The sequence below is a fragment of the Pteropus alecto genome, unplaced genomic scaffold (genome assembly GCF_000325575.1).
Source record: "Pteropus alecto unplaced genomic scaffold, ASM32557v1 scaffold577, whole genome shotgun sequence".
Classification (NCBI taxonomy): domain Eukaryota; kingdom Metazoa; phylum Chordata; class Mammalia; order Chiroptera; family Pteropodidae; genus Pteropus; species Pteropus alecto.
In genome coordinates, this window is record NW_006440152.1 from 456,204 (window position 1) to 475,510 (window position 19,307).

The 19,307-nt window shown below is 40.2% G+C and overlaps 1 protein-coding gene across 1 annotated transcript in view; it reads right to left on the minus strand.

Moving 5' to 3' along the window:
* The window catches only part of ZNF449 (zinc finger protein 449), an 18,919-nt gene extending 6,189 nt beyond the window's left edge, over positions 1–12,730 (minus strand). Inside the window, 3 exon segments of the mRNA XM_006917185.3 lie at positions 8,297–8,501; positions 10,107–10,554; positions 12,596–12,730. Coding sequence (XP_006917247.1) covers positions 8,297–8,501; positions 10,107–10,460 — 559 coding nt within the window. The 5' untranslated portion in view covers positions 10,461–10,554; positions 12,596–12,730.
* Positions 12,731–19,307: the final 6,577 nt, after the last annotated feature.

The following is a 19,307-nucleotide window of genomic DNA, read 5'->3' on the forward strand; positions in this document are numbered from 1 at the left end:
GACTGCATGCATACCCAAGGTTGTACTCTTTGAGGGGCAACATCAAATGCTTAACATTGCAAGGTGGACTAGACTTCACTAAGATAATCCAGCCATTCACTAAACAAACAAACAAGCAAATAACAATAACAAGGGGGAAGAACACAGAGTTGTAATATTATCTAAAATGTTCAGTTTCTGGAAAAAAAATGGCAAGACATGTGCTACATAATGAATTTAATAAAGACTTCAAAGTAGCCATTATAAATATGTTCCAAGAACTAAAGGAAACCATGATTAAAGAAGTAAATTGTGATGATAATGTCATATCACATCAAATAGAGAATACCAGTAAATAGATAGAAATTACAAAAAAAATCAAATGAAAATTCTGGAGATTAAAAGTACAATAGCAGAAATGAAAAATTCACTAGAATGGCTCAGGAGTATATTAGAACTGTCAGGAGAATACTAATTCTTAAGGACTTAAGACTGATCGATAGAGATTATGCTATCAAAAGAATAGAGAGAAAAAAAATGAAGGAAAATGAATGGAACCACAGAGAAAAGTGGAGCACCATTAAATGCACCGACAGATATATAGTGAGAGAACCAGGAGAGGAGGGAAAGGAGCAGAAGAAAATATTTGAAGAGATAATGGCCCCAAACCACTCAGATGTATTGAAAAACATTAATCTACACCTGTAGGAAGCTCAATTAATTCCAAGTAGGATAAGCACAAAGAGATCTACAAACAGATATATCATAGTAAAAATCCTAAAAGCCAAATAAAAAACCTTGAAAGACAGCAAGAGAAAATGACTTGTCACTTTTAAAGGAACTCCAATCAAAGTTGAGTTCTCATCAGAAACAAGGGAGGCCTGAAAACAGTGGAATAATACTATTGAAGTGCTCAAAGAAAAATGAAAACTGTCAACCAAGAATCTTATATCCAGAAAAGCTATCTTTCAAAAATAAATATGAAATAACAGTATCTCTAATAAACAAAAAGTGAGAGAATATATTGATAGCAGACTTGCCTAACAAGAAATACTAAAGGAAGTTCCTTAGTTTGAAAACAAGTGATCTCACATGGTAATCTGAATCCACAAGAAAAAACAAGGGGCACAAGTAAGGGTAATTATGTAATTTACTATGATATATCTTATAATTATGTAATTATAAGACAGTATAAATACAAATTTCTGTTTCTTCTCTTAAAAGATTCTAAAAACAACTGTATAAAACAATATATATATGTACTGCATTGTTGAGCATATAACACATAGAAACGTAATATATTTGCCAATAACACACAAATGAGGTGAGTGGGAGCAAAACTGTATTGGGCTAAAGAAACAACTTCAGTTAGTAACTCGAATCCACAGGAAAAATGAAGAAAACCAGAAGTGACAAATAATGTTAACATAACAAAAGCTATAATATAGACTTGTTTTCCTTTCATCTCTCAGCTCTACCAGTCTTAAAATTATATAAAGTAATACCTATAATAATGTAGTGTTAAGTTTGTAACATTTTTGATGTAATATTATGATAGTAATACCATTAAGAGTAAAAGGGAATAGAGCTATATAGGAGAAATATTTCTATGTCTCACTGCATTTAGTATAAATTTGAAGCTGATTATGGTAAATTAAGATGAATATGCTAAACCTTAGAAACAATAAGAACATAACTTAAATATTGAAAATTCATTAAGGGAAGTAAAATATTTATTTAGTGCAAAAGAAAGCAGTAAATGAGGGATAGAGGAAAAAAAAAGGATTCAAGACATAGAAACAGAAAGTAAATTGGCAGGTGTAAACCTAACCATATAAAAATAAGATTAAATGTGCATGGATTAAGCAACTCAACCAAAAGGCAGGGATTATCGGACTGAGTTTTAAAAATCCAACTATATGCCGTGTTCTAGAGACACATCTTAGATACGAAGATACAAATAGATTGAAAGTAAAGGGATGGACCAATGACTCCTCTTCTGGATATTTATCTGAAAATTCTGAAAACAATAATTTGAAAAGATATATGCACTCCTATGTTCATTGCAGCATTGTTTATAATAGCCAAGATATAGAAATAACCTGTGTCCATCGATGAATGAATGGATCAAGATGTGCGTGCACGTGTGTGTGTGTGTGTGTGTGTGTGTGTGTGTGTGCGCGTGCGTGTTTCCATTTCATATATGCCAACAGCTTCATGTTTTGCTAACAGGAAATATATGCCAAACTTTAATATAAAATCAATTGATTTCTTCCATTACTTTTAAATTTCTTGCTCCACTCTGCCAAGCTTTCCACTCAGCCTACAATAGGATGTGCTTCACATAATACACTGAAGATCTTTTTATTCATTTAAAAAGGCAGTAAAAATGCAAATAACATTTAAATTATGGAATAATAAGTTTTGCATCATTTTGAAAAGCATACTATATTATTTTAAGAGTGATGAGAAAGGGGTCATTTCCTCTCCTACTAATTGGTATATTTTACTTGTTTAATTCATTCTCTCTCTCTCTTGTTAAATACATTGGACTTTCCTGTGCTTTAGAGAGTAAAGCGTTAAAATCAATAGTAATAGTGCTACTTGGCATATGTGATCTTTGTACCTGGCACTGTTGCTAAGAGGAGCAAATTAACATGGGTAATGGGGATGCACATGAAGAAAGATTTATAATTAAATATTACTAGATAATATTTGAAGAAATAATGGCTGAAAACTTCCTAAATTTGATGGAAGTCATGAATATAAACATCTAAGAAGTTCGACAAACTCCAAGTAAGATGAACTCATGATTCACACCAAAATACATTTTTTTCAGACCCAAAATATTCAATTATAAATGAACTCAAAATAACAGAAGTCATTTTCCTACCTAGCAAGAAAAGTAATTTGTTGATGAGCGATATTATGTTGGTAGTTTTCAATAAGTAAGACCCTGAGAAGTTTTCAGAAAAGGAATTAATATTTATTTTGTTTTCCCTAGGGTTGGAACAAGTGACTATGCTGTTTTTGAGACTACAGAATATTCATCAGATCTCAATGTTACTCCATGATCCCAAGTGACCCACTCCTTAAAGAAAGCCATGCTTTATGTTTTTTTCCAGTAACCTGCTATTGATCAGGCTGTACCTTAGATACTTAAAATATGGAGTAGAATAAATGTCTTTTCTAAAGTGCCACAATTACTTTTGGATTAATTCAGTATAAATTACTTTAAAAGAGATTTTTATAACTTTGGGCATGCTAAAATAGGAAAGGGTGACCATTTTAATGAAAAATTCATATAGTTATGTTAAAAAATCATACTGTATTACTACAATAAATGTTAACAATTTTAAACAATTAAGACTATTTTTTTTCTTTTCTATATTATAGTGGCTGCAATATTAATGTCTTAAATTTTCAATATTTGAGCTTATTTTCTTTAATTCTGACATGATAAAAAAATTGGGAGCATTTGAGATCTTGGTCCCCAGCATATGTTATCCATTTGGCTGAAATAAACTCTTATAAAAATTTAAAGAAAAAGGGAAGGAAAATTTTAGGGAAGTACCTGAGATTTTAATGCATGTATATTTGGCATATTATGGAAAATTAGGCAGAAAGTATCAATTCTTAAAAATTGTGCCCAGAAATCATGTAAAGCAAGTAGGAATACAGGTTATAAAATATTCAATACAATATTGTATTAAATCGTTAAATTCTGAACCTGAATTTCAATAAAATTTTAAAGGTAATTATAGTTGTCTTTGTGTAACTTCATGGCAGTCTGATTTTATAACTGGTTCTTGGCATTTTTAATTTGGGCAAAGAAAAAATATGTAACTGGTTTATGTAGATGCCTAAAAACAAATGAAAACTGATATATTCATAACATGTATTCATATCAAGATGCAAGTTCAGATGAGTGTAGGGATAGAGCTCTTTTTTCCCCTTTTCTTTATTTCTTAAATTAAAAAAAAATGTTAGACATTTATACAATCCATGAAGTGATCCCCCCAATCACTCTATGCCAAGATACATTATAATCAAACTTCGAAAAGCCAAACACATAATTTTGAAAGCAGAAGAGAAAAGAGGCTCATTACATACAAGGGAATCTTAATAAGAAAATAAGCAAATTTCTCATCAGAAACTGTGGAGGCCAGAAGGCAGGAGGCTGATACATTCACAGTGCTAAAAGAAATAAACTGTCAACCAAGAATCCTATAGATGTAGCAAAACTGTCCTTTGAAAGTGAGGGAGAAATTAAGACAGTCCCAGATAAACAAAAGCTGAGGGTGTTCATTACCACTAGACCTGTCCTGCAAGAAATGCTCAAGGGAGTTCTGTAGGATGAAATAAAAAGGACACTAGTTAGTAACTTGAAGCCATATGAAGAAATAAGTATCTTGATGAAGGTAAACAGCTGGACAATTATAAAAGCTAGTATTATTTAACAATGCATTATAATTCTACTTTTTGTTTTCTACATGATTTAAGTAATACATTTTTAAAAACACAATTATTATTCTAAAAGCTATTATTATTGTAACTTGTTTGTAACTCCATATTTTCTTTTCTATATAATTTAAGAGACTAATGCATTTAAAACCCATTAGTTTACGTTTTAGGGCATATAATACATAAAGACATAATTTAGTGACATCAACAACCAAAAGGAGTGGGGATGTAGCTGTAAAGGAGTGGCGTTTCTGGATGTTATTGTAGTTAATATGTTATAAATTCAAATTAGTATTACAGCTTCAGGCTATGAAATGTAATCCCCATGGTAACCACAAAGAAAGTAGCCATAGAATAAATGCAAAAAGAAATGATAAAGGAATTTAAACATTTTGCTACAAAAAAAGTCAACTAAACACAAAAGTAAACAGTAATGCAGGAAATAAGGTACAAAAGGTTATAAAGTATAGCAGAAACAAATAGCAAAATGATCAAGAAGTCCCTCCTTATCAATAATTACTTTAAATGTAAATAGATTAAACTCTCCAATCAAAAGACAGATATTGACAGAATAGATAAAAACATATGATCCAACTATATGCTGTTTACAAGAGACTCACTTTAGATCTAAAGACACAAACAGATTGAAAGTGAAAAGATGGAAAAATATATTCATGTAAGTAGTAACCAAAAGAGAGCAAGGGCAGCTACCAATATCGGACAAAATTGACTTTACATAAAAAATACAAGACAAAGAAAGACATTATATATTAATAAAATGTTCAATACAGCAAAAAGATATAATAATTATAAACATTTGCGTACTTAATAACAGACCATCAAAATATATAAAGCAAAGACTGACAGGAATGAAAGTAGAAATAGACAGTTCTACAGTAATAGTTGGAAACTTTAATACTCCACTCTCAGTAATGGACAGAACAACCATATAGAAGATAAGCAAGGAAATAGAGGACTTAAACACAATAAGTTAATTCAATCTAATAGACATTTACAGAACACTTGAATTAAGTGTTGTTATGGAACACTTCAATAACAACAGCATACAAATTCTTCTCAAGTGCACATGGGACATTTTCCAGAATACAGACCATATGTTAGCCCGCAAATAATTCTCAATTGATTTAAAAAGATAGATACCACATGAAGTATTTACCCAAACCACAATAGGTTGAAGTTAGAAATCAATAACATAAGCAAAACTGGAAAATTGACAAATTTGTGAAAAACAAATAACACACTCTTAACCAATGGATCAAAGAAGGAATCACAAGGGAAATTAAAAAATACTTAGTGATAAATGAAAATGAAAATATAACATTCCCAAACTTATGAGACATAAGGAATGCAGGACTAAGGGGGAAATTTATAGCTATAAATACTTAGATTAATAAACAAGAAAGATCCCACAACAATATAACTTTACAAATTATGGAACTAAGAAAAAGGGAAAAAAACTAAACTCTAAGTTAGCAAAAGGAAGGAAACAATAAAGATTAGGTAGAAATAAATAACATAGAAGCTAGAAAAACAATAGAGAGAACCAATGAAACCAAAAGTTGGTTCTTTGAAAAGATCAACGAAGTTGAGAAACCTTTATCTGGATGGTCTAAAAAAGAAAGAAGACTGAAATCACTAAAATCAAAATTAAAGTGGGAACATTACTAATTATTGTACATAACTGAAAAGGATTATGAAAATCTGCATGTTAGCACATTGGATAACCTAGATAAAATGGACAAATTACTAGAAACACAAAACCAACCAAGACTAAATCATAAAGAAACAGAATTAGTAAAGAGACTGAAATCAGTAATCAAAAATCTCCTGATGAAGAACAGCCCTGGACTTGATGGCTTCACTGGTAGATTCTATCAAACATTTAGAGAAGAACAAATACCAATGCTTCTCAAACATTTTTAAAAAATCAAAGAGGAGGAAACACTTCCTAACTCATTCTGTGAGGCCAGCATTATCCTGATACCAATGCTAGAAAAAGACACTGTAAGAAAACTATACACCAATATCCCTTATGAACACTGATGCAAAAACCCTAAACAAAACATTAGCTAACCAAATTCAGCAGCATATTAAAAGGATTATACACCATGACCAAGTGGTATTTGTTCCTGGAATGCAAAGATCTTTCAGCATATGAAAATCAATCAATGTAACAGAATGAAGAATAAAAAACATGATCATCTCAATGGATGCAGAAAAAGCATTTGATAAAATTCAGCATCTGTGGAATAGAATAGAGAGCCCAGAAATAAACCTTCACATATACGGTCAAATGATTTTTAACTAAGATACCAAGATCAGTCAGTGGAGAAAAGACAGTCTTTTCAAGAAACTGTGTTGGAAAAACTGAATATATACATTAAAAAATGAAGTTGGGCCTTTAATACCATATACAAAAATTAACCGAAGGTGGATCAAAGACCTAAAAGTAAGACCTAAAAGCATAAACCTTTTAGAAGGATATAAGGCAAAACTTCATAACACTGGATTTGGCAATGATTTCTTAGATATGACCAAAAAAAAAAAAAAAGCATAGGCAATAAAAAAAGTATTCACAGAGTACTTCATGAAAAATTTAAAAATGTGTTCATCAAAAGATAATATCAACACAGTAACAAGGCAACCCACAGAATAGAGAAAATATTTGTATATCATATATCTGATAAGGGATTAATAATCATAATATATAGAGAACTCTAAAATTCAACAAAAAACAATCCAAATAAAAAAGTGTACAAGGGGTTGAATAGACATTCTCCAAAGAAGATAAACTCATGAAAAGATGTTCAACATCACTAATAATTTGGAAAGTGCAAATTAAAACTACAATAAGATAGACCTCACAGCTAGTAGAAATGCTATTATCAAAAACAAAAACAGAAACCCCAGAAAATAACGAGTGTTGTCAAGGATATGGAGAAATTGGAAAGCTTGTGCACTGTTGGTGGGAATATAAAATGGTACATCCACTGTGGAAAATAGTATGGTGGTTTCTTAATTAAAAATTAAAAATAATTAAAATTAATTAAATTAAAAATAGAATAACCATATAATCCAGCAATTTCACTTCTGATTTTATATACCCAAAATAAGAAAAGCAGAGTCTCAAAGAGATATTTGTGCACTCATTTTCAGAGAAGCATTATTCATGATAGTTAAAATGTTGAAGCAACGCAAGTATACATTTATGAAAAAGGGATAAGCGAAGTACAGTATATACACACAATGAAATATTATTCAGCATACATGCTACAACATGGATCCTTGAAGACATTATGCTAAGTGAAATAAGCCAGTCACAAAGAAGACAAATGCACGATTCCACTAATATGAGGTACACAGAGTAATCAAATTCAGAGACAAAAATTTGAATGATGGTTGTTAGTGGTTGGGGGAAGGTGGAAATGGTGGTTATTGTTTAAATGGGCAGAGTTTCAGTTTCACAAGATGAAAAGGTTTATGGACTTGGATGGTGGTGATGGCTTCACAACATTATGAATGTATTAATATTGAATTGTACATGTAATAATGTTTACGAAGTTAATCTAAGATTATGTGTAACTTGCAAGAAAACAATGAAAAAAAAACAATAGGCTTCTAGAGCAGACTCATTAGCCAAAAGAGTTCTGAACCCCATTCAATGTAACATGCTTTGTGGCCAGCTAATCCCAGAGAGACATTTCCTCCTCCTACCCTTTATCAGAGTGATCTCATTACATCTGGTAATCGGTTTCTATGCAGCCCCAGCCCTGGAGGGCTTCTGAGCTCTCAAAATGGAAATCAAGGGAAGGAAAGAAAACCCATGCCTTACCAGGGTCCAGGAAGGGGTGGCCTTCCCCAGCAGCACTGTAGCTCAGCTCCTGTGGCCCTGCCTATGGGATCCACACCTCTGCTACCGGGGCCTCGGAGACAAGTCCCATCGCTTGGAGTGGGGGTGACTCCAGGTAGATGTCTGGAGGCATGTCTGCCATTCCCACTGCTGCCAAGTCTTCCAAGAGCACTTCCTGTCTATCCATCTGGGGGGAAACACCAGAACCTATCACTCTAAAGTCTGGACCAGCAGCACCCAGTAGCAATATAATGCAAGACACACAAGCCATTTCAAATTTTCCAGTGGCTGTGTGAAAAATAAAAGAAATAGGTAATCTTAATACTACACATTACTTATCCAATATATCTAAAATATCATAATTTCAGAAAGTAATCAGTATAAATAATTAGTAATGAGATATTTAAGCTACTTTAGTTTTCATCCAAAGTCTTCTGAAGCGGTGGGCCTTTTATACTTACAGCATTTCCCACCTTGGACTAGCCGCATTTCCAGTGCTGAGACACACTTGGCTGGTGGCGACCGCACTGGCAGGGGAGGAGTAGGCCAACCCCCGTATGTGGTAGGCCAAACAAGGAGAGAGAGGAAGGAAGGGAAACCGCAGGCTCACTCTATGCCAGGGGCAGGAAGCGCTGCAGCAGTCCTGTTCAGGCAGGCTAACTGCTGAGCCCCATCATCACACCAGTCTTGAGCGCCCCTAATGCCCAACTAGAAGCACTTCCTCTCTCCTCCAAAGACGCTGCCCTGTGCTGAGCTGTGCATGCCCCAACCAGGCTTTACTGGGTGGTTCTGAATGGAGGTCAAGGCCACTGCCCCCAAGAGGTGTTTTGGATATGACAGCAAGTGGCGGCTGTCAGAATTTTTGTGGGCACAGATGGGAGTATAGGTCATGCACAGTGCAGAATTGTTCCGGGTCTCTACCAACTTCGGAGCGCCCCCTTCAAACAGTCATGTCGGCCAAAAGAACCTGTCAAGAACCTCACCCTGTTGGTCATATAAACACAAAATATTTTTTGCACATTTTTACCATGACTTAAATTTTCTAGGAAAGCACTATTTCGGAAATCAAGGAGAGACTATACTGCTAATTGTTTAGAAACGCCAAGCGTGTTTGCCTCTGGAAAACCACATGACCAGCATCCATACCACTCACAGTGCTTGAGCTCTTTCAGTCTGAATTGCCTTCGCAGTGAGTCTTTGCAGAGAGGCAAGCATCTGACCACTTCATGAGGTCTTCTGGTGCACTCATGCCCGGTCATGTGCACTCTGAAATGGTTACTAGTTTATAATAAACTATGTTCCTTTTCATTTATATACCTTCTAGACCCTACTTGACTTTGGGTTGACGTACATTTTTGTAACGAGCAAGATAGTAAATATTTTAGGTTTTCTGGTTCATGTTGTTCTGTTGCCTATTTTTTTTTTTTTGTAAACAACCCTTTAAAGGTAATAATCATTATTAGCTCATTGGCTATCAGAATAGGTCTTGGGCTACATTTGACCACAGATGAAAGGCCACTAATTATATTGATGTTTTTGATTTTGTGTATGTAAGTAGGTTACATTATCTATACATTTCATTTTAGGATAGTAAACGGGGCCTTACCAAATACTTGAGGAGTTGGATTTAATGGTTGAGAATCACTGACCCATATGTTGATTCCAAGAAAAAGAGAATGTGAAAATCGCTGCAGGGAAATCTCAGGACACAAAGATAAAACATCTAATAAAGTACCAGATGTGTCTCCTACTCTACTAGTCTAATTACCCAGATCCCAAAGTCTTTTCTCACCTGCTGCTCTGGTATCTCAAGTTCTCTCTGTAAGTCTTCTATCAGTGACACAACTCTTTCTCTGTTCTCTGGGCAATGTTCCCTCACCCAGGTCTCTATCTCCGTGGGCAGAATTGTTAGGAACTGCTCCAACACTAGAAGCTCCAGGATTTGTTCTTTAGAACGCATCTTTGGCTTCAGCCATTGACAGCAAAGCTCCCAGAGTTTGTTGAAAGCTTCATGAGGCCCCGCTGCTTCTTTGTACTGGAACTGCCTGAAGCGCTGACGGAAGACTTCAGAGTCAGTATCATATTCTTGAAACACTGAGCCCTGATTCAAGGAGGCCTGGATTGCACAACCCAGGGCCACAGCCATCGTCCCTTACCAGCAGTGTACAATTTATCTGGGGCCGGAAGTCTCAGATGTCAATTTGCTTCTTTGCGTAATTCTTGTGTGGGTGGGGGGGCACCTACAATTGAGGACCGAGCAAATGAGAAAGGAAAAACAGTGGTTACCAGAGGGCACCTTACCTCCCTCAATTGCTTAATTTTCACCAAAGCCCTAAAGGAGCAGATTGTAATCTTTTGGAGGCTTTGAGAATCTGATGGAAGCCATGGACTCTCTTCCCAGAAAAATATACATACACATGCAATTCTGCATACAGGTTTAAAATGTTTACGACATCTTCAAGACCATCCATGGGCCCTCCAGAACTGTGCTGTCCAATATGGTAATCAAAAGTCACATGTGGCGGTTTAAGCTTAAATATTTTAAAAGTAAAAATTCAGTTTCTCATTCATACTATTCACATTTCACATGCTCAGTAGAGAGTTCTATTGGACAGCTGTGTTAGAATTCCTTGGAACAAAGGCTAAGGATTCCTTCTGTTACATGAGCACCTATAAATATGGTGGCCTATATCCCCACTCCCAATCTAGTATCGATTTTCTTGTGTTTCTGAATATAGGTGAGCCACAGGAGAAACAGGGGAGCGACACTGAAATACTGGTAACCCTGAAAGTCCATCTAGCCATGAGTAACCATTAGTCGCCTTCAGTCACGGGCATCTTAGTGAGAGGCATGCCTTGCAAAGGCAGCGACTCATCAATCCTCATTCTTCTCCACTCGGGGTATGTGTAGTTCAGCCAACATCACCGTGACCCTCATGGCATTCCAAGTCGTTTTCTCAGGAGAAGAAGAGCCTACCCAGGGCAGGCCATCAGGAATCTGGACTGCATTCATAGCGAAGGACCGTTATCCCGTTCAGCACGCTGTGTGCCAGGTGCTGATCCAAGCCCCCTACATGCACTAGTTCATTTGGCCCTCACCCAACGGTAGGAGGTGGGTGCTAGTATAATGCCCTGAATACGGATGAGGGGACTGAGGCTTGAGGCTTAGGAGGACCGAATAACAGGTTCCAGGTCCCATCGCAAGTGCCAGTGGGAAATGGTGATGAGACTCCTGCAATGCTCACGTGTAAAAACATCCAAATGGCCTTAGTGCAACCTCTGAGGTCACAGAGGCGGTCACATATATGTCTCCGCAGGTGTGGAGACCAGTACTGCCAATGCACTATGGGTGCTCTCTCTCTCTGCATTTGCCCACACAGCTCACATACCTGTCCTTTTTGATGAGATCAAGAAAAAAAATACAACACTCCGGTCCCATCCCATCCCTGGGCTAGTTTCCTAAATGACACACAGGTCTCTCTCTATAACATCCAGTTCATAAATTGCCTGTGGCGGATCCAACTGCATGGAAAGGGAACAGCAAGCACTGCACCTGGCACAGAGGCAGCGAGTGCTCCAGGATGGTGATTGCTTTGGTCGCCAGGACTTTTTACCAAGAAGCTTCTTTTTCCCCTTCTAGGCACCTAACGGTCGCTAGAGGGCATCCAGGAACCGTGCCGGTTTTGGCTTGGGACCCACCTTTCATGTGCTGCAGCCTCACAGCTGGAGAGCCCTCCCCTGAGTGACCCAAACCTTCCCGCATGGCTTCCAAGGAATCGACCCTCCGGGTTTCTCTCCATCGGCCCTTCCGGATGAAAACTTCACTTCCCCTTAGGGCCGATGGCCTCTCCCCAAACCCTCCTGACAGAACCCACGCTCACAGGGCCTGTGGATAAAAAGGCGTGCAAAAAGAGGCAAGGGGCGCCGTGAAAAGAGGGCAGTAGGGGAAAGTTTATGGGGACAAATCTCGAAATGTCTAAAAGCGAGTTTAAAATAGGATGCCGTGGCAAGGGTGCAGCCCCAGCGCGGTCCCGAGTGAAGATATCCCGCTTCCTGGAGGGGCTCGCCCAGCCCCAGAGGACCCCCAGGAAGGCCCGTCCGTGTCGCAAGGAGCAGTGGCGGGGACCCGGGAGGAGAAGAGGCCCGCCACCCGTCGTTTCTCCCCACGACCGCCGCTGGGTCGGGGCTCCAGAAGACCAGTTCACGTTGCCCACACGGGATGGGAGCCCCACTCCCCGCGCCCCGGGGACGGCCACGCCCTCCATACGCTCCGGGACTCACCGCCTCGGCGCCCACGGCTCTCCCTGCTCACCCGGTGCAGTACGAAGGGCGCAGGCGCGGACCGCGCAGCCGACTACAACTCCCGGCAGGACGCAGGCCACCCAACCCGGCGCCTGGGCCCACAAGATGCTGACGTGGAGGAGGTGGGCTTTCCTTGGCCCCCACCAGGCCTCAAGCCGCTTTTGACCGGATCCCATTTCCGGTCCTAAACGCTTCTAGGTCCCAGGGGATTGGGTGGGACGAGTCATGTTCTTGATTCTAGCCAGGGCTTCTCTCCCATAGCCCTAGAGAAACTGGAGCGGGTGGGGGTGTAAACCAAAGTAAATTTTATACTGTAATAAAGAATAAAAGGCATTTATTTGAACAAAAAGGAGCTGCAGCCCAGGAGACACAGATTCAGGTAGCAACTTAAATTTTCTTCCGCTGAGACAAAGGGAAGGCCCTCTTTTATGGTGAGAGTTCTCACCTACTTCTCAATTAGGTCCTCTTTATGTAAATGAGATGTCCAAGTTATGTGGTTCTGATTGGACAGGGCAGTTCTCAGTCCCTTGGTTGGAAGAGGAAACCAGGGTTTTCCTGTAGTGGTTGACTCAGATGGGGTAAACAAATGGCTCTTATTATTTGTAAAATTTGTGCCTCAGTTGACCATGGGGAGTCCACCTTGGCAGATAAATTCCTTAATCGGGTTCACACCAAATGAATCTTTGTTCTCCATGTTAATTTGTAAATGTGTTGTGATGGGGCCAGTGATTTTCAAACCTCTCTGTAGGATTAATTTCTAGGGAGAGTTTGTTAAAAATTCAGATTTTTAAGCTTCTATATTGACACCCTGACACATTAGATCTCACATTAGTTTGAAAATTTGCATTTTAGTAAGCTTTCCTAGGGATTGTGACTCTGATCTTAAGCTCATGGGTCGTAATTACCTTGAACTACCTTTGTATTTTCTTCTCTTAAATACCTGAACTTTGACCTAGCTACCCCATGCATTCCTTTCAGCCACCAGTGTTCTCCTGTCTTTGGGTTCGCCCAATAGCTCTGCCTATTTTCTTCCAATGGGTCTGTCGCTGGTCCTACCCCTGGAGTCAAATTTTCTGCCAGAGTGATCAGCTGTGAGTTGTAGTGCAGCCAGGTGTGGTGTCATTTGATTAAGGCAATCGTCACTTTGCTCCGGAGCTAGTACTGTTGGTTTTTGGATACCAGACTTTATTGCTGGTACTTCCTGCGTGTGACCAGGATCTATTCCTGCATTGGTTCAAGACAGAGAGGAGAGAGCTGCTTGCGATTGTGCCTTCCACAAGCCCTGCTGTAAGCAAGAGAAGGAGGACCACCTTGAACCTGCAAAGCCCCACTGGAGATAGTTCTACCGCGGCTGTAGTTGGGCTTATGGGCTGACGCCTCCGGCCTGCCGACTCCTCCACAAGTTGTTTTTTGTTCCAAGGAGTTCTAGGGCACCTTAGCTGGCAGTAGCAGCTGGTTTCGGGGCCAAGGTGGTCCAGGAGTCTGATGATGACATTCGACCCAGGCTCCCAGGAGCGGAAAGGACACCCGATTGTGAAATCGCAGGTGTTCCTGCGCCTGGAGCCAGGAGCTGCTTCCGCTCCATTGAAGGCCCAGTGTAGAGGCCTCCAACCTGGCTTCTCTGGGTTCTACAGTTGGTCCCCTGGGGAAACCCTTAGATCTCCTGGAGCTTGGCCGTGGGTGGGTGGCATTGGCTGAGATGCACCCGATGAAGTAGATCCTGGACCTGTCGCTGTTGAAATAGTTCCTGACCATCCTATCCCAGGAGATCCACAGCAGAGCGAAGATGCTGCATCCACAGAGTTGCAAAGAAACTGTGACTCAGAGTAAATGCCAAGAGAGCTTGTGAGACTGAGGGAATAGGCGAGAGAGACAGGTTTCATCTGTGGTTGGTTGGCCCTGAGGACTGCCACCTCATGGAGTCTTACTTCCCCATTCCATTGTCTTGATTGTCCTGAGTAGACCTTACATGGCCAAGTGATTTCTTTCATAGTCAAGTCTGGAACTTTCATGCTCCAGACTTCCCAAGTACACAGAGTGAACAGTGAAGGGTGCCTGTTTCCACGGGGAGGCAGTGTCACTGCTGCAACAGTGCCAGCTCCGGAGTTAGATCAGAGGGGTTCAGATCCTGGCTCTGCTGGCTGCCTACTGGCTATGTGACTTTTGGCAGGTTACTATTCCGCCTTGGGCCTCCGTTTCCCCATTGGTTAAATGGCTTCTGGGATGGTTTTGAGGATTAAAGGGAGAGCAGTACGTAGTACATTTTGATCACACTGCTGGCACTAGTTAGTGCTTAAAACTTTTAACTATTAATGTCAGCAGTTCTGGTCTCCTCTGTAGAGCTGGGTCTCAGTTAATGGTGAACTTAAAAGAACAGTTTGGCCCTGACGCTTTGAGGTCACTGCCCCCAGGGTCCTCCATATTAGCTTATCCAGAGTGAGGAATGGGAGCAGCTAGAAAAGTTGGGGGCAAGGTATAAACTGGAAGGGACCCTCTCTCCACACCCTCCACACAAGTTACATATACATATTTTCACTTATGGACATGACGTCAAAAACCCCTTGTTGGGTGCAAAGAGAGAGACTGGTTTCCTGTTGAAGGTTTACCCTCAGATTCCTGTAATAGTTTCCCTGTCTAGTGGGCCCTGTTATGATGATGAAGGATGGCAGGTTGGCTACAAGTTACAAATGATGCGCTGGGAACAGACGTGCTTTTGGAGAAGGCTTTGCCTCAGGAAACGGCATGAAAGTTACTGAGCTTCGAGCTGGAGCCCAGAGACACTCAGGGAAGCCCTGATGCCTAGAGTAGTTGGTACTTCTTGGACCTGGCTCACTAGGTCCCATCAGCGTATAATTAGCAATGTAATCCAACTTTGTGATATCTTGTGGAAGGCCTCCATGAACTAAATTATGACGTAGGGGTGAAAAGTCACATACCGCCCTCCCCCCAAGTAGGACAGTGAAGAGATATCGCTAGCCTTGCTAGCTGAAAGAAAACTGCTTCTGTGGTTATACTAACAATTATTGAGAAAAAAAGCATTTCCCAGATCAATAGCTACATAACAGGTACCAGGGGGTGTGTTAATTTTCTCAAGCAATGCGATCACATCTAGGATGATAGCTGCAACTGGAGTCACCACCTGATTAAGTTTATACTAAACTACTGTGATCCTCCAAGATCCATCTGTTTTCTACACAGGCTAAATAGGCAAGTTGAATGAGGACGTAGTGGGAATCGCCATCCCTGTATGTTTCAGGTTATAGAAGGTGGCACTAGTCTCTGAAATCCCTCCAGGAGTGTGTATTGCTTTTGGTTTACTATTTTCCTAGGTAAAGGAAGTTCTAGTGGCTTCCACTTGGCCTTTCTCATCATAATAGCTCTCACTCCACAGGTCAGGGAACAAATGTGGGGATTCTGCCAGTTACAGAGTATATTTATTTCAATTATACATTCTAGAAATGGGGAAATAACCATAGAATGAGTTTGGATACTTCACGGTCCCACTGTGAGACAGACCTGAGCTAAAATTCCATTGATTACCTGACTTCCATAAGCCCCCACTCAGACCGGTAGACCACAGTAACACTTTGGGTCTCCTGGGATTAGTATCAGTTCAGAAGCAGTGTTCAGTACTCCCTGAAAAGCCTAATTATTTCCTTTTCCCTAATGCACAATCAGCCTGGTAAAAGGCCATAGGTCTCTTTGGGGAAGGCTGGCAGAAAGATTAATAGTATATATTTTTGGCAATATAGAGGGGGTCCTTTTTTAAGGCACCTGGCCTCCCCTTCATCCAAGGGGTTCTGGGTCTGTAAACTAGCCGAGGTCTGGAATTGATTGGGGCTCATGACTCTCTGTTTTGGTGATTCAAATGATCCTTCAGTGCACTTGACCTAGAACTCTTCGCTTATAGAGCTCGAATAAGAGTTTAGTAGACTCCCCCTTTATTTCTCTTCAAGGGACACCATGATCAACTAGCCAACACCATAAGTCTGCGTGAGTCAGACTGTTGTCACTACTGCTTTGACTCTACTGTCCATTACAGTAACTACGCCTACTTTGTCCTTTGTCAGTTAAGTGTCCTCGCTTGGCTCCTGCCACCCTGGGATCCAGTTTTGCCCATTGCATTTAAGGATACTGGTTCAGTGGCTGTAGTTCCCACTGTAATTTCTGATCTACAGAGAAGAGTGAGCACAGAGCTCCTCAAGGTCGTTGGGTTTCCCCTCACAAAAGTATTTCTCGCAGTCGTGAAAGGTGTGTTCCCCTGGGGCGAGTGAACAGATCTTACATGATAAATCCACTTTTACATTCTAATCTCCCTACGTTTTCGTATACAGCATACCAAGGCAGTTCTAGCATTTCAACTTCATTTAGTGTATGTAGATCACCTTTCGGTACATGTTTCAGCCAACCAACCAACCAACCAACCAACCAACCAACCAAAAGTGATAGTGCCTTCTCTAACCCCTTGAGCTGCATCTTTGAGTTCAGAATCATTGCTTAGTGGACCCATATCCATAGATTCAGCCTGATCCAACTTTATGTTCCCACACTCTTCATATCCATTTCCACACAAATTCCCCAGATTTCTGTCTGTATAAATTGGAAAAGTCACAGTTCTCTTGGTGTGTAGTACCCCTCCTCATGGGTCACGTTGTATACTTCACCTTTTGGGTACTCAAGGTAGTTATCAGTCTAGAAACAAAGACAGCTGTTGAGGGGTAGATCCTGAGGATAAATTGCATACTTCACCTTTTGGGGCCTGCTGGGACTCAAGGTAGTTATCAGTCTAGAAGCAAAGACAGCTGTTGAGGGGTAGATCCTGAGGATAATCAGCAGTGTCTTGAAAGTCAGCTATCTCAGGGGACACAACTAAAAGTCTTCAGACGAAGCAGGGTTAACCTCCTCAGACAAGGGTGGAAGGACTGCTTCTATTGGCAGAGAAGACTCAGCAGAATTTAGGGGTTCAGTGTCCTTAGTTTTTGGATTTGCCCATATGTTCCGATTCCAATGTTCAGGATCCCATTTCTTTCCAATCAATATTCTCACTTTAACAGAAGATACCCCGTGAAGTTTGGAATTTACTTTGCATTGTAAATTAGCGACTGGCAAAATGATAGTCTGGGTTTAGTTTTCAGAAATCTCTGCCCTGTGGCTACCCTGTGGTTACTGTATTTTTCAGTTATTTAATTCTCATTCAGTTCTTTTTATAACTTCTATTTATGTTTGGAGATTTTATGTTTTTTTTTTCCTTTCAAGATAATTTGTAATCGCTGTTTTGAATTATTATTATGATGGACACTTTAAAATTCTTGTCAGAGGATTCTGATATCTGAGTTATCTCTGTGTTAGGGTCAGTCTGTTGGCTTTTCTCAGTCCAGTTGGGATCTTCCTTGTTCTTTATATGAGTGACTTTTATTGTATCCTGGACATTCTGGGTGTTACGTTAGGAGACATTGGCTTCTATTTATTTTATTTTATTTTTATTTGTATTATTTTTATTATTCTTTTTACTTTAGCAGGCAGTCCTCCTCTTCAGGTTTGGCGTGCTGGTCCTTGCCTACTGTTGTGCGTTAGGATTGTAATGACATTATGATTTTCAGAGATTATGTGGTACTATATTGGTATGCTTACGTTATAGCATGTCTTAAACTCGAAGGGGTGAAAGGAACTTTCCTAGGCCTGGCCACCTAGTGGTGGAAGAAGGGATTCTGCCCACTTCTGAAAGAAGAATGCTTCCAGTGCTGGGATCTGCTGGAGGCAGGAGTCCCCCGGCCATTCATTAGAGGACAGGAAACATAGTCTGGGCTTGACACTTGTGGCCTGATTCCCTTTGCTGGTGCCTCCCAGCAGCAAAGTGTCTCTGGCTGGCAGGGGGGAGGATTTCCTCAGGTCCAAAGGCGCAAAGAGGATTTCTGGGCAAGGCACTCCTTTGAGACACAGCCCCAGAGAGGGATAGGAGAGCCTAACTCCCTAGGGACTGCCTTCTCATCGCTCCACTTCCTGGTCCTTGGCCTAAAAGGTCACAGAGAACTTCCACCATCATTTGGACTAAAAGTATATGTCCCTACTATCCTTCCCTCACTTTAGCAGAGAGGAGTAGACATGGCAAAGCTCATATTTTTGATTGCTCCTGGAATATAGGACCATTCTTAAGTGTTCATGACCTTGTAAAAGAATTTCCGTTCTGAATGTACTACGCCTTACACACCCAGACCTACCTGCCTACCACTAATAGTGAAAGTTGGAAAATATGAAAGGATGTGAAACCCAGGTTTTTCTTTTCCAAAATCATATTTTTTACCCATGACCCCTCCCCACAGAAGCTGAGGAATCCCCGTAACAGAAAAATGGCAGAAAAAAGCATTCAGAGTGTAGCTCGGATTTCGGAAACACGTTCTGACAGCTCATTGCATAGAACTTAGCTTTGAAAGCTGATGTCTTCATTTACAAGAGCCAGGCTTTGTTGAAAGAAATAAGTATTATACAGAGCCCTAGATAGCCAAAGCTCACAGCCTAGAGATATGCATTTGCAGCCATAAATAAGCAGGACCCAGGAGAGGATAATGCTGATTTCTCTCCCCAAGGTGGAACTAGGGCCCTCTGGAGCGGGCACTGGGCTGGGCATAGTGTCAGCATGTGCTGGCGGGCCGGCTGTGCACTGCAAACCCGAGGGTGTATCACATGTGAATGG